The sequence below is a fragment of the Gigantopelta aegis genome, chromosome 4 (assembly GCF_016097555.1).
Source record: "Gigantopelta aegis isolate Gae_Host chromosome 4, Gae_host_genome, whole genome shotgun sequence".
In the NCBI taxonomy this organism is placed as follows: Eukaryota; Metazoa; Mollusca; class Gastropoda; order Neomphalida; family Peltospiridae; genus Gigantopelta; species Gigantopelta aegis.
In genome coordinates, this window is record NC_054702.1 from 59,578,608 (window position 1) to 59,605,880 (window position 27,273).

The 27,273-nt window shown below is 37.5% G+C and overlaps 1 protein-coding gene across 1 annotated transcript in view; it reads right to left on the reverse strand.

Moving 5' to 3' along the window:
• Window positions 1-9,227, reverse strand: part of LOC121370843 (mitogen-activated protein kinase kinase kinase 4-like) — a 45,855-nt gene extending 36,628 nt beyond the window's left edge. The window contains exons 1-6 of the mRNA XM_041496345.1: window positions 9,154-9,227; window positions 4,511-6,326; window positions 2,827-3,102; window positions 1,761-1,919; window positions 1,037-1,194; window positions 318-506 (exon numbers count right to left, since the gene is read on the reverse strand). Of these exons, the coding sequence (XP_041352279.1) occupies window positions 318-506; window positions 1,037-1,194; window positions 1,761-1,919; window positions 2,827-3,102; window positions 4,511-6,326; window positions 9,154-9,227 (2,672 nt within the window). The remainder of the gene's footprint in view (window positions 1-317; window positions 507-1,036; window positions 1,195-1,760; window positions 1,920-2,826; window positions 3,103-4,510; window positions 6,327-9,153) is intronic.
• Between the last annotated feature and the right edge of the window lie 18,046 nt (window positions 9,228-27,273).

Below are 27,273 nucleotides of genomic sequence, written 5' to 3' on the forward strand. Positions count from 1 at the left end.
AACAGTATTGAACATCATGTTTTTGGTTTTTTTAGACGAAATGAAAAAGTGCATTTACGCATTTCCACGTAGCTCTCACATCCCTGCTCTTTGTACACATACATCAATGTTCATTAATCAACACCTGATAACAACCCAAACTTCATATTACACTTTGAATGACAACGTTGGATGTCTAACAGTTTTCATTAATTACCCAAAACTTTTTTTTCTCTTTTCACAGTTATGTGGGTACCTATTAAAAACAAATTAAAAAAATATATATTTATCTGCATTCTAAAGTTCACTTTGTGCATTATTTGAATAATGATAAGTACCGGAATTCTGAATTTCTCTTTGAAGTGTTGTGTGGATGTCTATCTTCTTTGCAGATATCTATATCCTCATCTCCATTTTCACTTGCTTCTTCATCCTGGGCACTGAAGTCTAAAAGTGATGTTGTATATTCGTCAATCCCATTGTCGAGAAAATCAGCTATTGAACTTAGTAAGCTGCTGGCCAAAGTGCTATAAAAAGAAAACAAAAATGTTCTATCATGTAATGTAATAAAAATTGCACCCTAAAAAAGAAGGAAGAAAGGAAATGTTTTATTTAACGACGCACTCAACATATTTTATTTACGGTTATATGGAATCGGACACCCTAACAAAGAGGTCATACGGTAATGTTAACTCAGCAAAGAACAAAGGAAGAAATCCATCAGCCAATATAGGCTATTCCTGCTCTGCATACCAAACACCACAATCCTTGACATGCCAGTCACATCAGAATAGAATGAATAGGAAATATCTGAACTGATTGAATAAAAAAAAAAAAATTAGGGACCAGGGGGAAATGTTTGGGGGGGGGGGGGGGGGGTTAGTTGTTGGGAGTGTATGTTGTTTAAAAAAAAAATAGAATCAGCCCTAGCAAAACAGACCTTTTCTGTTTACTTTTAGGGAGAGGAAGTTGGGAAAAAAAACAAAACAAACACCCACTGTGTATACTTTTGAAAATGTTGACAGCTGTAAATGGCCTGGCAGTTTATTGTGATTACCTGAACCTCTTGCCGGCCTCCGCCTCTCCACCCAGAACATACGGACAAATCTGAATGGTGAAGAGCCACTCCTCCTCCAGTGCATTCTTCAGACTGCGGGACGCCTCGGGCAGACTCTGTAACATGTACATCCAGTTCTGCAGGTACGAGAAGTACACCTGAAACAACCACACACTGAAATGAAGCCACCGTGTTGTCACATACACAAACATACATCAGTGCAGACTGCAATAAGTTCTGTTCTTAAGCTTATATGGTAAACAATCAGCTAAATGGTGGAAAAACAGATGATAAAAAGTAATTTAGTTTTAATGTCTCCAAACTGGAATTTCATAACTAATTTATGAAAGATCTTGATTTTACTATTGTTATGGGTTGTGCATTTAGACAATTCGGTCAAGATTACCAATGATGTACATGTCTGTGTGTGTGTGTGTGTGTGTGTGTGTGTGTGTGTGTGTGTGTATGTATGTATGTATGTATGTATGTATGTATGTATGTATGTATGTATGTATGTATGTATGTATGTATGTATATATGTATATATATATATATATATATATATACTGATGCACATTTTGTTACTCAAGACTTCCATTTTCAACTATTCTGGACACATAATGACAGGTTGTTGGGTTTTGTTTTTTGGGGGTGTAAAATAAAATGGTATAAATTTGTGAAGGTTTGAAATTTTAGTAAAGATATTTTTTCATTAAGAACTCACATCAAGCATGCACTTCATGTCATAATCGAACTGTTCAAGATCAGTGGCAAACTTTTCCTCAGCTTCCTGGTCATCCCACAGAACGGCCGTGACCATGTGTTGATAATACTGCTTCACAATGGCGGCTCCGCGCAACACCTCTTTACATTCTCGAATGAGCTGGGTTACAAAATTTTTTAAATAAAACAATTACATTCATGTAAACTATATCTGCCCACAGTCAGTTTCTTATACTTAACAAAATAATATTTTTGTGTAACCCCTTTTCAAGTTAAACACAAATTTTGAATTTGTGGAGGCTTACTATTAAAAGTATCATCTATGATCGCATCTCGGACAAAATCTTATACCTGGGCAAGCTGTGTGTCTGAATTAATAGTTCACTTTAGAAATTGGTAGCAGTGTTCAGATGATTAATTAAAATAAAAAATTGATTGATTGGATCCTGATCAAGTGATGCACTTATTGCAAGAACCCACTAACCAATAATCTTTGGTATTATTTGACGTAGCAGCCACACTCCATCTACACACACTAGGTACTGCATTTAACAACATAATTACTAAAGGCTGTACTGATAAGAGTACCACAAACGTTTTGGAGTTATGCCAGTTTTTTGTGCAAAAATTTAGCACATGGATGGTTAATGGGTTCTTACTGTTACTAAACAAAAATATTTCCCTGAAAAACCAATTATGTAACAGAAAATAACTGATGAATACCTTCAAGTAATTCCGAACCCTACTAATGAATACAATGTACATGTACACTTGAACATTCATCTTCATCTATCGATCGCCGTAGGCTATTTCTTGTTCCAGCCAGTGAACCACAACTGGTATATAAAAGGCCATGGTATATACTACCCTGTCTGTGGGATGGTGTATATAAAAGATCCCTTGCTGCTAATCAAAAAGAGTAGCCCATGAAGTGGTGACAGGGGGTTTCCTCTCTCAATATATGTGTGGTCCTTAACCATATGTCTGACGCCATATAACTGTAAATAAAATGTGTTGAGTGTGTCATTAAATAAAACATTTCTTTCTTTCTTTCATCTTCATCTCACCTGTCGTATACTGAGGAACGAAGGGTCGCCGATGTGCTGCTCAAGACGCAGTCTCAGACACTCGTGGATGACATCGAGTGGGATCCGGATGAGGAACAAGTAACTGGGCCGGAAAGACGGAAGACCCATGCGTTCAAACTCCTCACTCCACGCCCACTGCTCCGAGAAGCTGTGCCCTCGGTTAATCTCAGTGTATTCCTTCACCTCGGAAAACAGATCCAGTGACGGGGATGATGACAAGATCTTGTCGCTTGGGAATTTGTCGTCAGGTGATATCTATGTATTATGGGGTAGAGGAAAACAAAAACGCATGACAAAAATAACAAGCATTGGGAGAGCAATACATGTTCCCTACTGGGTGCAACATTTCATTCAAAATATTTTTCGTGTTTATATCCAATTAAGGTTCAAGTACGCTGTCCTGGGCACACTCCTCAGCTATCTGGGCTGTCTGTCCAGGACAGTGGGTTAGGTGTTAGTGATTAGTTGTTAGTGAGAGAGAAGAGGGTGTAGTGGTCTTACGCCTATCCACCAAGTCATTAAAAACTTGTTCTGGGTGGGAGCCGGTACCGGGTTGAGAACCCTATATCTACCACCACCGAGACCGTTGGACCCAACAAATATTTGTTTCTGAAGCTCAAGGGCCATAACTCTGTCACAAATGGGTAAAATGCCACAAAAGTCAAACTTGATCTGTAATAATACGTGATAAAGCTATATGAAAAATGTCAGCTAAATATCTTAAGGCATTGTAAAAAAAGTCTGAAAAACTATATGGGGGACAGATGGACATACAGTAAGAATGAGACGAACTAATAATCATCAAGTGGGATCTGTTGTGAATGATTTTAAGATTTCAACAATCATAAATTTAGAAGCAGTGTTCATCAATTCACATAGACTTTTTTTGCAAAATGAATATAATGTTCATGCAATTTTATTGTCGACATTCTACATTTAACCTAGATTTGAAGAGAAATACGAGATTTTGCAAGCACAGTGAATCATATTGGGCATGATGTACAACCTTTTAAAATTAAAATGAGACGGGCAATTACTCACGCTCACCTTGTACTCGCCAAAACAAGGAAAATTGTTATTTTGCTCTTTCCGTTCATTATTTTGCTTTTGTCATGTGTGGGCCTACTCTCCTTATTTGAACTTTCTCACCTGGAATTATGTACTGTTACAATGCTAAATTTTTAAATGTGTGGGCCTGCTCTTCTTATTTGAACTTTCTCACCTGGAATTAATATCAGGAGAGCAATGAAATGTCCTCCTGCTAGTTCCGTACAGAGAGGCCTTAGCTACCATATTTCAGGGCTTCTAGAAATTTTTTTAAATCCACTAGCCATGGGATCAGTGATTTTAAAAATGTACTAGCCACGATTAAAAATTCGCTAACCCTACTTTTTAAATTAAAACAATTTTACTAATTAATATTAATAATTGGATATGTCACCTAAAGAGGGAGATAGAGCTTAAAAACAATAACATTGGGTGGTGGTGGTGGTGGGGGGCAGGATATTCATATTTACAAAATAGACTTAACTGCAGCATTTGACCTTCTTTTTTTTCCCTCACCATAAGGCATGGCAATAATAGATATTTACTAGCCCAACACTGAAATTCAATAGCCATGGGTGTGGGGCTACCATAATCTAGAAGCCCTGCATATTCTCACCTGTTGCACTGCATCAGCATATGTACCAGATGTAGGCGATGGCTTCTGGAGTGCCTCTTTGGCTCGCTGCAGTGATCTGTCCAGCAAGTCTCTTAGTCTAATCACCAACCGATGCATGCCCATCTTCCTCAAAGACTTATCTACGAAATGCCGATATACATGTACAGAGGTCTTTTCGAGTTCGTCTAAACTAACAACACTGGAATCTCGTGAAAGACTAGTGGTAAATGAACCAATATTCCCAGTTTGTAAATATCTGTTGGGTGTTGAGGTATCTAGGGGTGCTGTACTACACGCACTGTTGTCTATATTAATAGAGACGGGGGAAGCCCTCTCACTGTCTGAACATGGTGAAACAAGCGAAAACGTCACCTGCTTGTTCACCTTATACAAATCATCAGCATCAGAACATTTCACCGATTCACTCTTCACTTCGTTGTCATCCTCTTCAGACGTACCAGAATGTTCCAAAATGTTTGGAATACTGGTCCGTCCTGTAGACCGCGACTCAGAAACTCGAGGACTTTCGTAGTTACTCATGGGCCAGTCAAGACCAACTATATTATGTACCCCTAACACTCTACCTAGTAACTTCATCTTATGACACAGGTCTCTAGTGATGTTCAACCACAGGCACAAGGACTTCACTTGCAGAGAAAATCTTTCACTTCCGTAGACTTCATTGCTGATTGCAAACGCCTTCGAGTGAGGGTAAAGTCTTTCACATTTATCTAGTCTATCGAGGATCTGCTGAACCTTCAGTAGAGCCTCTCTCTGGCAAGCCACTATGACGGAAGTCAAGGTCAGAGACCGAAAAGAGGCCGAGAAACCAGGAGAGTGTCTACCACAGTCATAACAATCGGCAGGTTTTTCCGTATTCGTTTCTGAACCATTCTTATCACCATCAACGAATGCGTCATCTTCACAAGCTGTCGTTGTCAGTGGGTGAGTGTGACAATGCAGTCTGAAGTTAAGTATGGCGTCCAGCACGGCTGGAACTTGCTGTCGCTGTTCGTCCAGCAGCTGCTGATGCTGCTCCCGGGAGCACTCGTTGTTGTACCAGGCCTGGAGCTGCAGCCAGAGCAGGTTGTTCTTGAGCATCTCTTGCTCACAGCTCATCTGCCTCTTGTAGTACAGCATCTGCTTGTCCTTGTCCTTCTTGTTCATGGCGCCGAGGTTGATGAGCGTGGAGAACAGTTTGTAGAACTCGCTTCTCTCTTTCGGACATTCAATCGGAATGGTCACTTTTCGCTCTAACTTATTATGTGTTGGCACAACTGGCACAACAGGCTTTGGGTTTGGGTTCTGAGGACTGACACGACTTGGCACTGCCACAAGGTGAGCTACCGAGAGAACCGGAGGTTGGGCCGAGTCGGTGTAGTCATCTGACAAGCGTTTGACGTATCTTTCATGGCCACGAGATTTTGTTGTGACTTTCTTCGAATCGCGGTTCTCCTTTTTCCTCCGTTCCCTCTTTTCTTTCATCAATTCTCGTTCTAAATTATCATCTGAATCTGTCCCACTCACTTTACAAAAGGAAGGATTGCCTCTGTAATCCTCACGAATAACATTGGCAACAGTACGTGGCTGCTTCTTCTTTCTTGCCAAATAATCTCTGTATTCCTTGCTATACTGTAATTTACCCTTTGGATGTTTGTCTTTCTGCCTTCTTCGCTGACGTACACAAGGTGGAGTGTGGAGACTGTACATGTTCTGGGCATCTTCGCAATCCCTCTCCTTGTCGTAATCCTTATCTTTGTCACCATCCTCTTGATACCTTCCACTAACATCAGGTTTTGAATTGGACATGGATTTTCTGCAACAAAACAAAATACAGGTAGTTTAGTAAACAATTGCCAATATTACCTGTGCCATCAACTGTGATTATGATTGCTCAACACTTGCCTTGAATTTGGCAAATTAGAGGGCAAGGCCATTTGGCTTAGACTGTTAGGAGATTTTTTGAGGATGCTACAGCCAGAGACAGGACAACAAGGCAAACTTCAACAAACATCTACAAATTTACTTGTCCGTCTATATTTTCTCTTGTCCAAATACATGGTTTATTTTATTCAAGTACAATGTTTTTGATTGCTCAAAGTAAAACTTTATTGAACATATTTACTTGTCCACTGGACAACCACCAAGGTACATTTTGTTTGTCCGAGCTGATTTTCACTTGTCAGGATAAACAGACAAGTGCTTATTTCGAACACAGTCTTAATATAACATATTAATAGTGTTTTCCCTAGCTTATTTTAGCATAGTGCAGCACCATGCCTCAATAGTCTAGCACCATCTTGCCTCAATCAGCACCATACTGCCCTGAGATTAAACAAGCCTTTTTCAGTAATTAATTCTAAAATTGCCTTTATAAAACATCCAAAAGGGTATTATTAATGAATAAAATATGCCTTTTATATCTTTTGCCATTCATTTATTAAAGCAAGCACATAAATTACATTAATGTTTATTTTAATTAATTTTTTTGTATTTTTAATGAAAAACAAGTGCCCCAAAAATGGTGAAAATGCTCCAAAAGTGTTTTGTCTACCATGCCGTGCCTAATTTCTAGGGAAATCACTAATTAATATAACACGACTGGTATCACTAATTAATATAAAAGACTGTGGTATGTGCTATCCTGTCCAGGGCTGCAGAAAGTATTCGACCGGTCGTCAAATGAGAGTAAAAATTCTGATGGACGAGTTAAAAAATGCAACTACCAGTCCGACAGGCAATCTGTTTTTTTCTGACTGACTAATTTAATTTGTTATATACATACATTGTATTTTGTCTTTGCATTGTATTCCGCGGTGTGTTCTGAATACTGTTCTGTTAAACACTTTTGGGACATCACTCGAATTTTGTAAATCTATATAAGAGAAATGTGAAAAACTTAGTATTTACCAGAGTATTTCAAAATTTATTGATTTGTCAGTCATGGTTTGGGTCTTGTTTTCATTTGTTAAATGATGTTGATCACTTACCAAGTGTCGTTAATTTTTTGTCATTAAAAATAAAATATATGTATATCATTTGAAGTGAAGACAGAGTATATTATAATATTGTTGAACTATAATATATATATTCTATAGGCTGACGGACTAGTAGAAAGACTCCCGTCTAGTAGATTTTAGTTGGTTCTGGTCCGGCGAGCTAGTGAAATATTTTCCATTTCTGCACTCCTGCTGTCAATGAGATGGTACACATAGAAGATCTCTTGCTACTAATGGAAAAATATAGTGGGTTTCTCTATAAGACTATGTCAAAATTACCAGTGTTTGACATCAAATAATTGATGATTAATAAATCAGTGTGCTCCAGTTGTGTCATTCAACAAAAACAAAACAACTTTAGTCCAGATTTATGTAAATAACTAGAGGTAAAAGCATATACTATAGGCCCTAACTAGCTTTCATTTAATTCATTATGGTAGGACTTTCCTTTGGCACTGTCACATATATAGAACATTATATAAATACTTATCATAAATAGTTAGGGTCAGAGTTAGTGACAGTGCCAAAAGAAAGTCCTTCCTTTCGAATAGAACAAAATGAATATCAGAGTTCCAAATGTGGGTTTTTTAAAGCTCATTATGCGATGTTAGTATTGTTAAATTTTTGTGACACTTTTGGATTCCTGTTTAAGTTAAAACTGTTTTTAACATATGTAAAATTATAGCCAATCCAATAGTATGACTACAAGCTGTCCGAGCACATTTCTTTAAAACTGTTTTAAAACTGTAGACTGGTCGCAAGTTACAACTGTTGCTATATAACGTTGCTTACTGGTTTGCTGTGCATCAAGTATCTAAAACATTTGTCGGAATACCAGTAGTATGTCTGCATGAATAAACTTCCTGTAATCGTGAAGTTTGCAAGTTTTAATTTCTGAACGTTTACAAATCATGACGTAACCGATTTGCGGTTCGCGTAAATTTAATTTTGCGTAACCAACACGCGAACAGAATGGCGGTTCACGTGAAATATTGTACCCTGCATTACAGTGACACAGATTCCACAAGAGACTGTAATGATGTCACCAGTATCGACTTTGCTGAGATAGCATAGGGCAAAATACATGCAGTTTTCTGCCGTCTGCCATTTTATTTTTTTATGGAATACTCTTCAAGAGGGGTGAAAGCCTCCAAAATATGTGACATAATTAATATAAAATCAATGATCTCTAGTGGTATCATTAATGAAAAATAATAAAATTAATATGACATCATCACGTTTGCTTTTATATCATAACATGGTAGGAGAGCAATTTTTCGTAGTTGTTAACATTTTGGTTCGGACTTTAGGATAAAAGCAGCCAATCATGTCCAATGTCATAATTATGAATTATGTTCGTTGGTAACTTGGACAACTTTAAACACTTTTATTTTGTTCTCTTAAACAACCTTGAGAATAATTATGTATTAGTTTTAAATTTTATGTTGTGTGTGTGTTATGACTGCCTTCTACTTCATTACTTGCACACAAGTCTCAAGTCAAGACTCAAGATGATGATCAGAAGATTGCAGTTCACCAACTCATTTTACAAAATGTGCAATCCTCAAAGAGTTTTCCCTTTTGTATTATAGTGCATATTTGGCACTAATTATAAATGCGTACAATGCTGGCGATAAAGCTTACATATTGTTCTGCAAAGGATCATAATCTTCAACAGGAGATGTAGATAAATTATGATCGTCTTCTTCTTCCGCCATCTTTGGAATGCACCTTTGCATAAGCCAAGCGAGACAACTCTAAACTACTTGTTGAATGGCCGAGTGACGCAGAGAACCTACGCAAATGCGGTGTTACAGGTGTCATGGGTTAACAGAAGAGGCTCTAGTGGGGACTGAAAGAAATTCGCAATATGTCTTAATGATAAACGGTGGTAGAACTCTTGCCGGTGGTAGTAATTAATTAACTAACTAAGTGCAAGAATAAATTTTCGTTGAAATAATCATATTTATTTGTATTATTTACAGGAAGCGGGATGTGCTATTTAAAGCGATAGCGGCAAGAGCAGTGGCCGAATGGGTGCTATATATTATATGGGACGATCGCACCCGCCCCGACAAATCCAGTACTCCACGACTGATACATCAAAAATGGTTGTATATATACATAGTTGGAAAGTGCATATAAAATAATATTTGCTATTTATCAGTACCTAACGGTAAGCGTATCTGCTGTCGCTTTAATATGATGACAACGATCCACCTGGTTTGACATCCCTCCCCCCCCCGCCCGTCTAGAGCTCGCCGTGGCAGGTGTTTGTTTTGCCTGTGCACACTGCACGTGCTTTCGCTTGCTCGACTTGGGAATATCCAACCGACCTCGGTGGTGTCGGGGTTAAGCCATTGTACATAAGGCTGGAAGGTACTGGTTCGCAGCCCTGTACCGGCCCCCACGCGGAGTAAGGTTTAACGACTCAGTGGTACGTAGGTGTAAAAACGCAGCACCTTTTTCTCTCACACTAACAACTGACCCACTGTTCTGGACAGACAACCCAGATAGCTAAGGTGTGTACCCAAGAATGCGTGCTTGAACTTTTGGATATAAGCATGAAAATAATTTGAAATTAATGAATGGGAATATTCTTCTTTTTTTTTCTCCTGGGATGTACGAGGCCATTGGAACTGATTGAACGCTGGGACGCTTCTCGTTTCGACAGCCGGTTGGATTTTTTTTTTTTTTTTTTTTTTTTCCAGCGAGATTCCTTGCCTCCGCGTCCTTTTCCTGACTGATTTAGTCGACATGTTTTTTGGTGACTCGTATGACGGCCATTCTGCAGAACGCCACGGTTGTTCGCGTTTTAAAGTCTCCAGCAGCAACATGGATTTTTTTGTTTTTTGTTTAACGACACCACTATAGCACATTGATTACTAATCATCGGCTATTCGATATCAAACATATGGTAATTTTGACAAATAGTCTTAGAGAAGAAACCCGCTACATTTTTCCATTAGTAGCAAGGGATATTTTATATGCACCATCCCACAAACAGGATAGTACATACCAATGCCTTTGATATACCAGTCGAGGTGCATTGGCTGGAACGAGAAATGGCCCAATGGGCTCACCGATGGGGATCGATCCCAAACCGACCGCTCATCAAGCGAGCACTTTACCACTGGGTTGTTCCGCCCCCAGTAACATGGATGATTGACCGCCCCACTTTAAGAAGAAATAGGAAGCGGGATCGACTAGGCCAATCTAATTAAAATTAGCTCCACTATTACATGTGGATCTAAAGACAGCCAGTTGGAGCTCATGTCCACCAATCAAAACCTTACTTGCAGAATCCTGCCAGTGATTTAAAAATAATTTGAAAACATTCCGAATTATCCTGAGGGTATACGACATGTTTCGTGTGAATTACGAATGCCTTAAAACATGTTTTATTTTATAAAATAAATAATTTGTAATGTAAAACTGAAGACTGATTTAGTTAGGGTTTTTTTTTTTTATAAATAAATAAATAATTTTTAATGTAAAATTGAAGACTGATAACCCGCAATCTAATTAAAATTAGCTCCACTATTACATGTGGATCTAAAGACAGTCAGTTGGAGCTCATGTCCACCAATCAAAACCTTACTTGCATAATCCTGCCAGTGATTTAAAAATAATTTGAAAACATTCCGAATTATCCTGAGGGTATATGACGTTTCGTGTGAATTACGAATGCCTTAAAACATGTTTTATTTTATAAAATAAATAATTTGTAATGTAAAACTGAAGACTTGATTTAGTTTTTTTTTTTTTTTATATATAAATAAATAAATAATTTTTAAAACTAACAACACTGCGTAGTCCCCAATGTCCAGGTAACATTTCGTCTGTAAATAATAATTTAAATATTGACCAATCACACTTCGCCTTTTATAACGTTATTTGGGAGCATACAAATTCTAAAAATATCGGGCGAGTCTATTTTAGTGGCCGCAGTACAGCGAACCATACCAATACGTACGGGGTGGGTTATCAGTCTTACTAGGCCTACTGTTTTTTTAAAAACCCACCCTAAACTTTGTTTTATACTATACCCTAATGCGATACTGACTTGTTGAGACGGACAGCTTCACAAGATTTGTATTTCTGCACAGCACTTTGTACATCTAATGATTTTTGTGCGTGTGTGTTTTTGTTGTGTGGTTTTTTTAGGGGGGTAGGGTGGGGCGGTTGACGGGATGCAACCCATCTTTTCCCTACAAGCTGTGCAAGTTAACGGCCTTAACGAGGCCACAAACGTGGACATATAGATCGGACTTTTAACTTTTGTACCTTCGCTCTCAACTTTAATTCAAACTGTAAATTCCATAGCCTTATTACTCCACCAACCCCTCTGTCTGGGACACATCCACCGGGGAATCTCGGAGGATGTGCCCAAGACTGTCGTGCTTGGACCGTCGGTGGATGTAAGCACGAGTCAAATGGTTGATCGATTGATTGTCAAAATCACGCTCTTTGTTTCTATGTTATTAAATAGATCGACCCTCTCTTCTTTCACTCGTTTATTTTTCATCTGTCCTAAAATTCTCCACATTATGTAAATATTCGACCGAGCAGTCAATTTCTTTTTATATTTTGGATGTTATATTTTAAACTTTTTAAAAACTTCTATTAACTTTTTCACTAATTGCTAAGTCAGAGATTGTACCTGGGAGCGACATTCCTGAACCTTAATTGGATATAGGCACCTTAATATGATATCATTACCACTGGCGTAACCATTTGGACCCCTGCGTGTGCTGTAACCTCACCGTGGTGCAGGGGTGTAACATTCTCTTTGAGAATGGCCAATACAGCACAAAATTGAAGTTTTGAGTAAAATTCAGTATCCGTAAAATTCTGTGATATTTGTGTTTTTGCACAGTTCTTTACACTGTTTTTGTTTGTCTTGAATTTTTATATTGATGTTGATCATCACTTTATTTATTTGCATTACCATAGTTTGACACCCAATAGCCGATGTATTTTTCGTGCTGGGGTGTCGTTAAACATTCATTCATTCATTCATTCATTCATTAACCATTTGGATGTCGGTGTTCATGCTCCCACCCAATCATACATTCCCCCATCTTTTATATTTGCCAGTCGCCCTATAGAACGACCCCTTGACAGTCTCTATTCAGGTTACGCCAATGCGCCAATGCATCTCTCTCTCTCTCTCTCTCTCTCTCTCTCTCTCTCTCTCTCTCTCTCTCTCTCTCTCTCTCTCTCTCTCTACTCTATCTCTCTTTCAACCCCTCTCTCTCAATCTCTTTCAATCCCCTCCCTCCCTCCCTATCTCTCTCTCTCTTCCTCCCTTTCTCTCTCTCTCTCTCTCTCTCTCTCTCTCTCTCTCTCTCTCTCTCTCTCTCTCTCTCTCTCTCTCTCTCTCTCTCTCTCTCTCTCTCTCTCTCTCTTTCTCCCCAATATAGTGTTGAATTAAAAAGTACTGAGGTGTAAACAATGAATTAATTCTTAAAGCCACCACAGCACACTATTGGGTGTCAAACAAAGGGAAGTATATGAATATGAAATTACATAGTTGTATAGTATGAAAATCGGAGGCGAGGGGGGCTCAAATACCGAGGTAAGTATACAGACACATTTTGTATAGAAATCAAAATGTTAAAACAAAATATTCACACTTGATTCTAGGTGGAATGTACAAGATTCCTGTCACCAATCATATATTTTTAATTATTTTCTCGTCGGCTTAGATGATTACACACCACCAAAATAATGCGCAAACAATGCGAACTGGATGGTCGTTATTTATTTATTTATTTATTTAACAAATAAATAAATAATAATTACTACGTTAAATGTGCAGGACATAACTTGACCACTTTATCCTTCTTTCGGAACCTGAAAAAAGTATTCGTGAATTTGTCAAGTGAGGAAACTCTACATATCTTGACAGTTGAAGTTTTAACAATTATCTCCCATGGTTAATACAATGGTTAATTTCAAAATCTGTTACATTGGAGACGTATTACAAGGAGAGAAAAAAAAGAGATGTATTGCAAGGAGAAAAAAACAAAACGACAAACAAATAAAAAAAAATTTAAACTCCGACTATTACACTTTCGACTGGATTCATCATCTTCTCACTGAAAAGGGTAGAAACAAATACCTTTGCCAAATAGAATATGTTTTCTATGTGAAAATAATAATTGTGAATAATTCTATAATGACCGTTGTCCTTTTTATAAACAAGAAAGACTTCTGCCAAAGTGTTGTCAATCTAGCCTACACTAAATGTGTATGAATTTAGAATACTGTTTGTTTAAAAAAACGAAAACAAAAAAGCCTGGTGTTCTCAGAAAGTTAGCAGTTTTATGCAAAATAATTACAAATATTCCTATGACAGAAATGTGTTTTTGCGGTTTATATGTATTTGTACATGCTTGTGTGATTACAAATGCAAGTATAGATATACACCATATACTGTTTGATATACACCATTAGTATGATGAATGTGCCTTGTCATTTATTTATTTATTTTTGTATTTATTTTATTATATTTTTTATATTTTTTGTACCTCATATGCCGTTGAATTGCAATAAGTGAGTTCAGTTCAGTTCTTCTGACATCGTAGGTGTTTTAGCTTGTATCTTAAAGGGTCAGTCTCAAAATGTATAATGACCAAACATATTTAATAAGTTTCCTTGAGTATACTTTGAATTATATGCCCACAAAATATTACATCCATAGAAATTCTAAAAATATCGGGAGAGACTATTTATGCAATAGGCGAACTTGTTGGTCTATTTCAACATTAACAAACGGGGGAAAAGTGCAGTAATACACTCTGGATTGTATAACAGTATAAACAGATTTTATAGCTATATCATCACGGTTTTTTTTTTCGTCTTGATGATGATGATGATGATGATGATAACTAGTTTAACGTGTCCATATACCACTAGGGTTTTGAACACGCCCATCCCAGTCCGACCTCCGATAAGATCGGTGGCCTGACTCGGGATGGAGGGGGGGGGGGGGGGGGGGGATGGTTGAAAATGGGCAGAATTTTAAAATAGCAATTAGTAAAAACGTTAATAGAATAAATAAAAAAATAAAAAGGTTACAAGCCAAAAATAAAAAAGAATTGACTGCTCGGCCGAATATTTATATAATTTGGAGCATTTTAGAAAGACAGTCCAAAATTAAATAAGAGAAAGAAGAGAGGATCGGACTATTTAATATTACAAAAAAAGTAATTTCGACATAAAATGTTGAACGCAGATCTAAACGTTTAAAGTCCGATCGATATGTCCACGCGAGTGGCCTCGTTAAGGCCGTTTGGGTGCACAGCTTAAAGGGACGAGATGGGTTGCATCCCGTCAAGAAAACCCCTAGATTGACAGTCGATAGACGTTGAAGGTGTAGTGCTGTGCTGAAATAAAAATCTTGAGAAGCCAGATCCGTCTGAACGAGTAGAGTATCAGACTAGGGTATAGTCCAGTCGTCATGGGTTGGTATAGTGGTGCGGACGGGCCCGACTCCGAAGGATACGAGATGGTATCATTATAAAGCAATGTAAAGTCTAGAAAAAGAGTAGTAGGGACCGACCCCGCTTCCTATTTCTTCTTAGAGTGGGGCGGTCAATCTTCCAGTGCTGGTAGGACAGGCTCGGACATGTAGAGACTAAACGCGAACAACCGTGGCGTTCTGCAGAATGGTCGTCATACGAGTCACGAAAAAACAAGTCAACATAGTCAGACGGAGAAATGACGTGGAGGCGAGGAATCTCGCTGAAAAAGAATCCAACCTGGTGGTGCAGACTGCCGAAACGAGAAGCGTTCCAGCGTTCAATCAGTTCCAATGGCCGCATACATCCCAGTAGAAAACTTCATTTCGCTGACAAAAACAACGAAATGAAGGACCCCCAAGTCAAGCACACGAAAGCACGTGCAGTGTGCACAAGCGAAACAAACACGTCTTATCGCGTGGAGCTCCAGACTGGGAATGTTTCGTCTTGAAACGAATTTTATATAAAATTTTATATTGAAATTAATTTCCGGCATACTTCGTAATTCAGCCGAATCATTTTGTATACCCTCGGCATAATCCCGAATGCTTTCAAATTCTTTTCAAATCACTGGCATGATTTTGCAAGTAAGGTTTTGATTGGTCGAATGAAGGGTCAACTGGACATGAGATCCAACGCGGTGCTGTTAGATCCACAGGTAATAGTAATTAACCAGTGGAGCTAATTTTAATTAGATTGTATTAACAATAAACCAAATATAGTTTAAAATACGCATATTTCGTTTTCTTTTGTCAATAAAATGCTCCACCTTCTATAATTATTTAATTTTTGCGTGAAATAGATTCCAAACACATGTAAACGTATGGCCGGTTTAACTGCTAGTCGCAGACGTAAATTTACGATGTTTTGTGAAATTGGCTCCAGAATTTGAATTTGATGCACCATGTTGACCACACAAAAAAAAACAAAAACAAAAAAACAACCGACAAACAAACAAACAACCTTGACTACGTATGTATGTACTTTATATTTTTCTCCATGGTAATATTCTTTTGTTAGTTATGGAAGAAATATGATTATGTTAGATCGATTAATTTGTGGTTAATAATCACAAATTAAGAAGAAGGAAATGTTTTATTTAACGACGCACTCAGCACATTTTATTTACGGTTATATGGTGTCGGACATATGGTTAAGGGCCACACAGATATATAGAGAGGAAACACGCTGTCGCCACTTCATGTGCTACTCTTTTCGATTAGCATCAAGGGATCTTTTATATGCACCATCCTACAGACATGATAGTACATACCACGGCCTTTGTTAAACCAGTTGTGAAGCACTGGCTGGAACGAGAAATCGCCCAATGGGGCCACCGACAGGAATCGATTCTAGATCGATCGCGCATCAGGCGAGCGCCACATACCACTGGGCTACGCCCCGCCCCCAATAACAAATGAATGCATCACTAACGAAATGAGACACTTTGGGGAAACACGTTTAAAGGTCTAAACACATTGCCATGGATACTTACTCGTAACTCCCTGATAAGGACAAATGTATGATTCATTATAAGAGTACATCTACTGGCGCCACAAATGGCTACTTTTACTGATTTTTGTTTCCACAAAAAGGATAGTACACATGACCGCTTTTGGTGTATTGTAATCTAAACTTATAGTCCATCTCAACTTTCTGTAAAACTGGTTTTTGCAAATAATTTCAGTTTGGTTTGACGTTGGAAGAAAAGTAAAAGTGTTTTGGAAATAACAAAACATTACTATTTTTGTGTGAAATTTACAAATCAATCAGTTCAGAAATAAATAACTTATAATACATTCTATAGTATGAAAAAAGGCGTTACCAGTTTTTCTGCCTTTAATATACTCGATATATATGTTTCCTGTTTAAGATATTCGAATTGGGTGGTAGCACTATTTAAAATATTCTATAGATCCAGAATGTGTGTGTGTGTGTGTGTGTGTGTGTGTGTATATATATATATATATATATATATATATATATATATATATATATATATATATAGTATAAATAAATTTACAAACACGCAAATACATTATCGTTATATATCTAGCCAGACTGAGTGCTCCACAACTGGTTTATTAAACAGTGTGGTATGTATTTGTTAAAAATTGCTGATAATCAGTAGCAGGTTTCGAGACAAAGTATATTTTCAGTTTAATGCTTACTATTCCTTCAGTGACTGTACACACAAATCAGTTCCGTTCGGGTGGGCTTCTTTTACGTTTTGGGTCCGTCGGGGATAAAAAAAAAAAAACATTGATTGGGAAGCCATATACATTAATCATAACGATTGTTGTTAAAAGCAAAATGTCTCAAGTTATTAATTAAAATGGGGACTAGAATAGGATACAAAAAAAAAAATGTTTAACGACACCCCAGCACGAAAAATATATCGGCTATTGGCTGTGAAATTATGAAACGGGGACATGCAATCTTTTTGAGGTTTCGAATCGTGGATGCTCTTTAAAGACTATGAATTGATGTTTTATATCATACTAAAGATCCATTGATCTCTTACAACACTGTATAGTATATACTTCCAGATGGAACGTTTTGTTAGAGGATCAAATACATGAGCTGATTAAGTGGAGGGGGGGGGGGGGGGTTAAGATCTCCCAGCCTCACTCGCCAGCTCTGGCAGCCATGGATGCAGATTGTCTACAAATTTCCATTTCCGGTTATGCTCAAGAACATTATCATCATGTTGAGAAGTAAAAAAAAATAAACGGGGGTGTTTTCCGATACTCTCACCCAGTTAGCTAAATTGTGCTATCATTCACAGACATAAAAGAACCACACGCACGTAATTAGCAATTACCCACGCCGCGGAACTTGATAATGACCAGACACGAAGGGCTGCCAGTTCTATCAAATACGAATTCTACCTTATCGATGCTAATAAAAAGTGCATTTATTGCTAATAAAATACTATTATGTTCCTCCTTAACGCCTGTATTTAGTGAAATCCGATAGATTTGTAATAGACTTCTTTTTGGCAGAAGTCGACTCGGTGGTAATATGCCTTTAACCGAACACAAACAAGCGCTGGCTTGAACTTCCCAATCATCGTTGATGTATGGGACGGCCCGGGGCGAGAGGTGGCCGCGTTATCGCTGGGATTGCCGTGCAGTCACTTACCGCGATATGGGATCACACATTATAAAGCGCCGCTATCGCAGCTACAAAGGTGATTCGTTCAAGAAAAATACACAGACGATCACAAAATAAACGATTAAGATAATACGGATATTTTCATCGTGCGCAAACAACGTTATCGTCGCGCGTCTGATCTTACATGGGACTCCAGCAGCAACAGGTTTGGGATAAAAGCGTTGAGGAATCCTACAGATTGAAATAACGTGTAACAAGGTAACAAATGCACTCGGGAACCTATATGGTCTGCGGCATCCGTGTCTGTAGCAGTAATAACGGAACTAATTTAAAAAAGACAAAGAAAAGAAAACCCATTTTATTTTAACAGACATTTTTTTTTGTCTTTGGGGAATCTGTTGGAATTTTATCATCGATCATCGGTTAAAATATCGATTATCGGTTGGCACAAATCGATCAACTTTCGATTGTATAATCGGTTAAAGCCATAAAAAGGATTTGAATTATAAGAGTCATGCATCTAGACGTTAGGCTACCGATGGCTAATTTTACCTTTAATGACTATTTAATGTGTTGTTTCTTTTTGTAGACATGAAAGGAAACACTAACATACCCCTAGCATATTTATACCATTTAATGTGTTGTTTCTTTTTGTAGACATGAAAGGAAACACTAACATACCCCTAGCATATTTATACCATCTAAACTGGATAGGGGCAACTAATTAAAGTTAACATTTTCCTATAGAATGGATAATGGATTTTTAGAATCGATCATCACGTCGGTAGAGCCAAACCGATCAATTATCGAGTATAATCGACTACTGGAACATCACTAACAGACATATTTATTTAAAGGGACATTCCTGAGTTTGCTGCATTGTAAGATGTTTCCGACTAATAAAATATTTCTACGATTAAACTTACATATTAAATATATTTTCTTGTTTAGAATATCAGTGTCTGTATATTCAATGTATTTCTGGTCGTCTTAATATTTGTAAGAAGCCCAAACTAGATTTTGTCTTAAAATAATTTCGTATATACAAAAAAAACATATTTTAGGAAATAAAATGAAATTTATTCTAGTACAAATATTAGAACGACCAGAAACACGTTTAATATACCGCCACTAATATTTTATGCAGAAAAAATATATTTCATATGTAATTACAATCGTTATAAAGTCTGTTAGTCGATAACATCTTTAAAAACGCAGCAAACCCAGGAATGTCCCTTTAAATGACTATTTTAGCTAATTCTGTGGGTTGGAGGTACGGTGTTCAAGTCAAGTTCAAGACAATGGTAGATTTTTCATCTTAATTTCAGCTTCGTCCCCAAAGTGGGTATGAAACTGTTACTCGTCTCAATCGGCAAGGCTAAAAGCTCATACAGACTGGATGCGGCGCGTGCGTGCGGTCTGGCTAAAAACAAAAGTCGAACTACATTTAGTTCCAATGAGAGTGTGTAGACTGGATGTGTGCGATGCGGAAGTCTGCAAAACGCATGCGGCCAGTCGCAATGAAAAATAGTATATAGTGTATATCCCCCAAAACGCAATCCGCAGACGAAATAGTCGGACCACACGCATGCGCCGCATTAAATGTATATAATCATTTAAAGGTGCAGACCCTAGTTTGAAAATGGAGACTAAGTTTATTAGTTAATCTACAAACCTGCAACACATTTGGATAAGATTATATAACAGAGCGAATCTAGTCTGTGATGTTTAAATGGGGAAATACCGTCTAAAAATAAATAGAGCTTGTCTCGATAATCATTACTTTTTCTCAGACGAACGTGCATTTTTAAAATTATGGAAAATGCATTTTGGAGTATTACAAAAGTCTGGATGACTAGAACCACTTCAGGTGTACGAAAATGAATATTCTAAATAATAAAATGTGAAATCTAATTAAAATTAGCTCCACTATTACATGTGGATCTAAAGACAGCCAGTTGAAGCTCATGTCCACCAATCAAAACCTTACTTGCAGAATCCTGCCAGTGATTTAAAAATAATTTGAAAACATTCCGAATTATCCTGAGGGTATACGACATGTTTCGTATGAATTACGAATGCCTTAAAACATGTTTTATTTTATAAAATAAATAATTAGTAATGTAAAACTGAAGACTGATTTAGTTTGGGTTTTTTTTATAAATAAATAAATAATTTGTAATGTAAAATTGAAGACTGATAACGTATTGGTATGGTTCGCTGTACTGCGGCCACTAAAATAGACTCGCCCGATATTTTTAGAATTTGTATGCTCCCAAATAACGTTATATAAGGCGAAGTGTGATTGGTCAATATTTAAATTATTATTTACAGACGAAATGTTACCTGGACATTGGGGACTACGCAGTGTTGTTATTTTTAAATCACTGGCAGGATTCTACAAGTAAGGTTTTGATTGGTGGACATGAGCTCCAACTGGCTGTCTTTAGATCCACATGTAATAGTGGAGCTAATTTTAATTAGATTGTAAAATGTAAGTACTTCTAACCCCAGTTACCAAAAAACGGCTCCAGTAGTGAAAAATACGTCGTAGTGTTTAAAAACTAGGATCTGTCTCTTTAAGGAGTCCTTTAAATGCAGGTAGCCGTTGACAGTGCAGCAGAATCTGTATATATCAGTATTTTGCATACAAAACATAAAGCATGGAATGACCAATTGCATAACGTCCCTTCTCTCTAATTAAAAACTGTCCAACTGGTAGTTAAAAATGTCCAAGGATTGTAAAATTGTAATGTGTAAACGTTTTTGTTAAAAACAGTGATGATAGAAATGGCATGTTCAGGAGGCTGAGTGTTGCGAACAGTTCGACTGGTACCGTCGTCTTCTATAATACCATATGCATCTAACGTTAGGCGCAAAAACCAGTCGAGTGAGTGATGGCGTTTGCTCGCCCTCCTGATCATGTTTCTAGTGTTCGCGAAAACCCGTCATGAGCACAGCATTATCTAGTATATATTATTATTATTTAATAGTATCTCCCTCTGCACACGCGCCTTAGCCTACAGCTGTCAAATATGCCTACATAAACACAAGCTCCTACTACGAGTCTCCCCTGGGTTGTCAGGCATACCAAATTCCAAAACGATATGTTGCTCCCTTCTTTATTTTTTGACAGACCGCTCAAAATTGCGCCTAACTTCCTTCATAGAAATGCGCACCATTTCTTTTTGGCTATAATCCTACGGGACATTGCAAATTCCATAGCACCAAACCACCCTCCGCCTGGACCCGTTCGGACTGCACCTGTCAGTAAAGGCGGTCCTCTCCCCCCCCCCCCCAACCCACCCCACCTCTTTCCTGTCCTGAACGGAGGAGCCGGCACCTGTGCCCAGGACAGGCGTGCGATACAACAGCTTGCTCTGAATGTGCACGTTAAACACTCTGACCGCTACCCTCACCTACTCCTCAAATCCCGGGGTAAGTTCAGTCAACCGCTTGTCGCTAACGTTCGCTAGACTGATTTTTTATGCTACACTGTAATCCGAATTACCACTCCGGTAACCAATCAAAATAGTTTGCGAACGTTAGCAAAACGTTTGCTGGCTGAACTTGGGGCAGAATTCGTTGCACTTTATTTTATTTTCTGGGTTTTTTTTCATAAGCCATCATGAACTTTCATATTTATGATGCTGATGAAAAGACAAACAAAAACATATCTAGACGCTGTTTGTTTTTACAACAGGAGGCGTATTAAATACCCTTTTCTTCTCATAGCCGGATCTGTCGAGTAACACCAAATGATTCTGGCCCTAAGGTTTAACCTTTCAGCATTTAGATAAACACTGTATTGTTATAACTATACGAATTATTTTAATATGAGCGTCGTATTACTTGTATATGCACATAGATGTTGAGCATTAAGTAAATAAAAACAAACAGTAACATCTGTGAGTTATATGTGATCACAAACAGAGGGCGCAAAAACAACAAGATCATGAAATGAATACGAATGTTTTTTCCAACTTAGCAATTGACGGCGGGACATATCCTAGCAAAACGAGCTATTTGTTGAGGTGTTGGTTATTGAAGGACTTGCTTGCTTCCAGTGACAGTGCACTGTGACTGGCACATCAAACACTGTGGTATGTGCTGGCTTGAATATAGGTGCATAATAAATAGTTTATTTTATCCCTCGCACTGTTTCATTAACATAAATTTTGTTATTCTGGGTTGTTGTTGTTTTTGTTCTTTTACAATATTTTTGTGGTTATACCCAATTAATGTTAAACACACTGTCCTGGACACCCCCGCACACCTCATCTATCCGGACCGTCTGTCTAAGACTGGGGTAAAGGTTATTTGTAGGCGGGTAGCGAGATAGAGAGGTCTGTGTGGTAGCCTTACCCCACTGAGCCGTTAAAACCTAATCAGCATTTTAGTATTTAAGCCGGTATTGAGAACCAAACCCAGAAGCTATTAGCCTTAGGGGGCTGGATTTAGTTCAGTCAGTTGAGTGCTCGCTTGAGGTGCTTGCGTCGCAGGATCGAACCACTACGGTGGATCGGTTCAAATGATTGGAATTTTTTTTCTCGTTCCAATCAGAGCACTACAACTGGTCAAAGGCCGTGATATGTGCTTTTCTGTCTGTGGGAAAGTGCACATAAAAGATCCCTTGCTGCATTAGGAAAAATGTAGCGGGTTTCCTCTGATGACTACGTGTCAGAATTATCAAATGTTTGACATCCAGTAGCCGTGGGGCGGGATTTAGCTCAATCGGTTGAGTGCTCGCTTGAGGTGCTTACGTCGCAGGATCGAACCACCTCGGTGAAACCATTTAGCTGATTGTGTTTTTCCTCATTCCAACCAGTGCGCCACAACTAGACAAGGCCTTGGTATGTGTTTTCCTATCTAGAGGAAAGTGCATATAAAAGATCCCTTTCTGCATTAGGAAAAATGTAGCGGGTTTCCTCTGATGACTACGAGTCAGAATTACCAAATGTTTGATTAATTAGTCAATGTGCTCCAGTGGTGTCGTTAAACAATTCCCGTCAGTGGGCCCATTGGGCTATTTCTCGTTCCAGGCCGTGGTGTTTGCTATCCTGTCTGTGGGATAGTGGATATAAAAGATCTCTTGCTACCCATAGAAAAGTCCTGTCCTGAACGGAGGAACCGGTTGAGGACGGTACTTGTACCCAGGATAGGCGTGCGCTACAACAGCTTGCTCTGAATGTGCACGTTAAACAATTTTCCATTCCATCCATTCTAATAGAAAAGTGTAGCCCGTATCCTTTCTAAGATTACTAGTATACATATATCAAAATTATCAAATGTTTGACATACAATAGCCGATGATTATTTAATGAATGTGCTCCAGTGGTGTCGTTAAACAAAACAAACTTTCCCATAATTTTCCCACCAGGGACGTAGCTAAGGGGAAGGAGTTGCGCCTTGGGCATTTTTGTAGGTCATAGTTGGTGTTGCTGTAGGTGTTGTGCGTTTTTGCTGCTTTCTTTGGTTTTGTATGGTGTGATCGGATTTTTTAATGTATTTGTATTGGTGTTTGTTTATTTTTATATAATTTTTGTCTTTGTTGTTGTTGTTAGGAGAAGGGGGGGGGGGGGAGGGGGCGTAGATTTAGATGTTAAGAAATCGAGTTTTAAGTGATACTAACTTCAATTTGTTTTAATATCCTCAAATTCAGGGGAAGCCATTTCGCTATGTATTCTCCATACTGCTTCTTCAATCCTGTTTTCTATAAAATATCAACTAACGCAGATCGACGCAGACTCTTTGCGACAGATATGCAAATAGATTTCATCCTCCCGATTTGAATTTGACCAGTCGTACACAGGTTAGGAGATCCTAGTTTTAATCCGTAACAATGGTTTAGTTGAATACATGTGGAGAAAGTTACAATAGAGTGAAACAAGACTCTATGACGCTGAAACGGTGAAATACCCATAATAAATAGACTAGAGCCAGGGCCGGTGTATCCTAGTAGCACATGTAGCACGTGCTGCGGTTCCCGCGCTTCAGGGGTCCCCGCAGTGACGTGTACATTTATTTTCCCCAGGTCATTTTTCCTCTCTCCCTGAGGGAGTTGCAAAATATATATCCTGAGAGGTGGACCCCGCTGTTATTTGTGCTACAGGCCCCGCGGATCCTTAAACCGGCTCTGACTAGAGCTCGCCTCAATAACCGGTACGTGCGTTTTTCAAAATACGAAAAATGTGTTTCGTGGTATTAAAACACCAGGATGACCAGAAACACTTCGGTTGTACGAAAACGGATAATCTAAACAATAAAATCTAAGTAATGTCTGATTTCAATTATCAAACCTGGCTCCATTTGTGAAATATTTAAAAACAGAAAACACAAAAACTGTGGTCTCACTTTAAAACATTAGTGAAGGAGAGATGTTTAGACCAGATTTCGCAAAACTGAAAAATCGAGATGTCGAAACCCATTAAAGGAATGTTTACGCAAGTCTTTTGGACTGGTATACCCTATACATACATATTCAACGATATATAATGCACAATATTGCTTAATATCAACAAGTATATTATTATATTTAATAAATAAAACGGTTAAATGTGACGGCTATTATATATAAAGGGCGCAACCATTTTGTTCTATTCCAGTTAATACGCCCTCTGGCGAGCTGGTGGTTACGTAATACTTAACGCTTAACGTCAGGAATGAGACTTAAAGTTAGAGAAACAAATCTACCTGGTTTTTGCGGGATGATAAAATTGTCATACATTGCAGTGTTCTGTAATAATATACATCCGAGTAAGCCAGCAATAAGTATATATTATTTTTCAATACAAAATAAACCACCATTGTCAAAGTGGCTACACAACAAGTCGAAATAATTATACCATGTTTTGTCCATGCATTAACATACTTTCCGAAATGATACACGAAGACTGAACTTATGCAAATTTAAACAACTGTTTAATGGTAAAAACATTGGAACCCTTAGAAAAGTATGCTAATTCATCACTATTATCAATAAACAATTCTGTTTTATTTTTTTATAGAATATCTCTTATAAATATTAACTATTTGCGTATCAAACATCGTCATCTTGATGATATTATATAATTGTGTGTGAGAAAGCATGCGCGTGTGTGTGTATTTCTCTCTTTTAATCGAACGATGACACTGAGTGTAATATCGTTCTGTTTTGCTACTGTGTTCTTGTTAAAAGAAAATAATAGCAAAAAAAAACAGAAAGCAAGTTTCTTTGTTCTTTGTCGATCTGTATCGGTGGGCAACGTGTTACAGGTTTTATGGAACTGAGCCTTTAGAGCAACCATTCTGGTTTTTCAGAGAAAATGCTCGCTATACGGACATATCCACCCTTGATCGAAGTAAAGTGCAGTTTTGTAGCCTAATCCATTTGAATTATCGCCAGAACCATACATAAAGTGCACAAATTAAACAACAAAAGACAACCAAGCCATATAACATTTGTTCCAACATTTATTGCTTTGGTATTCATAAATATAATAACACAGATTTTGTACAGTTTAATAATGAACCTTGAAGACAGGTCGTTGTCAAACAAAAATAAAACATAGCACTTTGATATTAATCAGACTTAGAGGCTATAGCCAACAGGAATTCGAGGCAAGGGTTTGTTTAAATGATGCTTAGTAAATATTCTTTCGACTGCAAAAAAATGCGCTTCAAAACAATACTTTTTAGGGGTGCAAAAGCTACTGTTGTTCTGATTAGTGATAAAAATATAATTGCATGTATATATATGTAAATATATATATATATATATATATATATATATATATATATATATATATATATATATATATATATATCCGAAGCATAGTGATAATTTAGGAACCAAAATACAAAACAGACGTTTTGGCAGTGGTTTTGAGAACAACATACGAAATGATATAAAATTAGTTTTCTGTTCGAGTGTCGTCATATAAACAGGGGAGGGCTATAGGAAACTCGAGCTAGTTTTATGTAAACAATGTTTTAAATTTTAATTAATTTTTTAAAACTTTTTGTGCTTCGTTTGTTTGTTATTTTGTTAAGATTCAAGCACGCTGTCCTGAGCACACATCTCAGCTATCTGGGCTTTTTGTCTATCCAGGGATTAATGGTTAGTGACACAGACGTCAGTGTAGATACCATATACCAGTCTACCTAGCCGCCACAACTCACTCTGGGTGGTGACAGGTAATGGGATTCGAACCCAGTTACTAACTTACACTATCATAAATCCTATAACTGAACCACTACACCATCCAAGCCCATTCTTTTCTAATATTATTTTGGTTAGCGGTAAAAACAGTATCTTAGACAAGACAGGAGGTTATTTCTGTCCTGTAATTAACTTGTGCTGTGTTTGTCTACGGTGAAATGTATTTATTTATTTATTTATTTATTTAAGATTTTAAAACATTATTTATTTATTTATTTATTATATTTATTTTATGTACATGAAGTGCCAAAGCCAAACATTCCTCTTTTTTTTAAATTAGTTCTATAATGCCCCATTCTACAGAAAGGTTACGCTGTATTGAATATTGTTTTTACACATACATAAATAACGACACAGTTCAAAACAATCTAATATCAAAGATCTCTATATACATATTAGCCAATACTCACCAATAAGTAATCAATAATAATAATTAAAAATAATAATAATAGTGTTAATAACGATGACATGGCAGTGTAATTTTAGAGACAAATTAAATTAACTGTGTATTGGTTGCACTGTAATGCTGTTCGCATCCAATATGCATAAACAAAATATGAATAATACGAGTAGACCAAAATAGAAAATTCAACAGCCTTACTGAAAACAGTTCTGCCGTCCAGTGGAATCATCCAGTAACTCAGTTTGTTCTTGTTCTGAGATAGATGATAAATGCCTGATTAACTACCTACCCAGACCTCTTACAAATTCGAGTACGAGTTACACAAATAACCTGTCATGACCGTATAAATGAGGTTCTAAAATTACTATGTGAACATAAAATGGGTTACGCAAAACTAGATTGTGCGAGTAACGCGTAAAGAAAACTCGTTCTCACAATTTTCAAGAGGCCTATCAAGCCATTGTACTTAACGAGATTATTACTTTAACACGAACCCTCTTCTTTTTCTTTTTTTT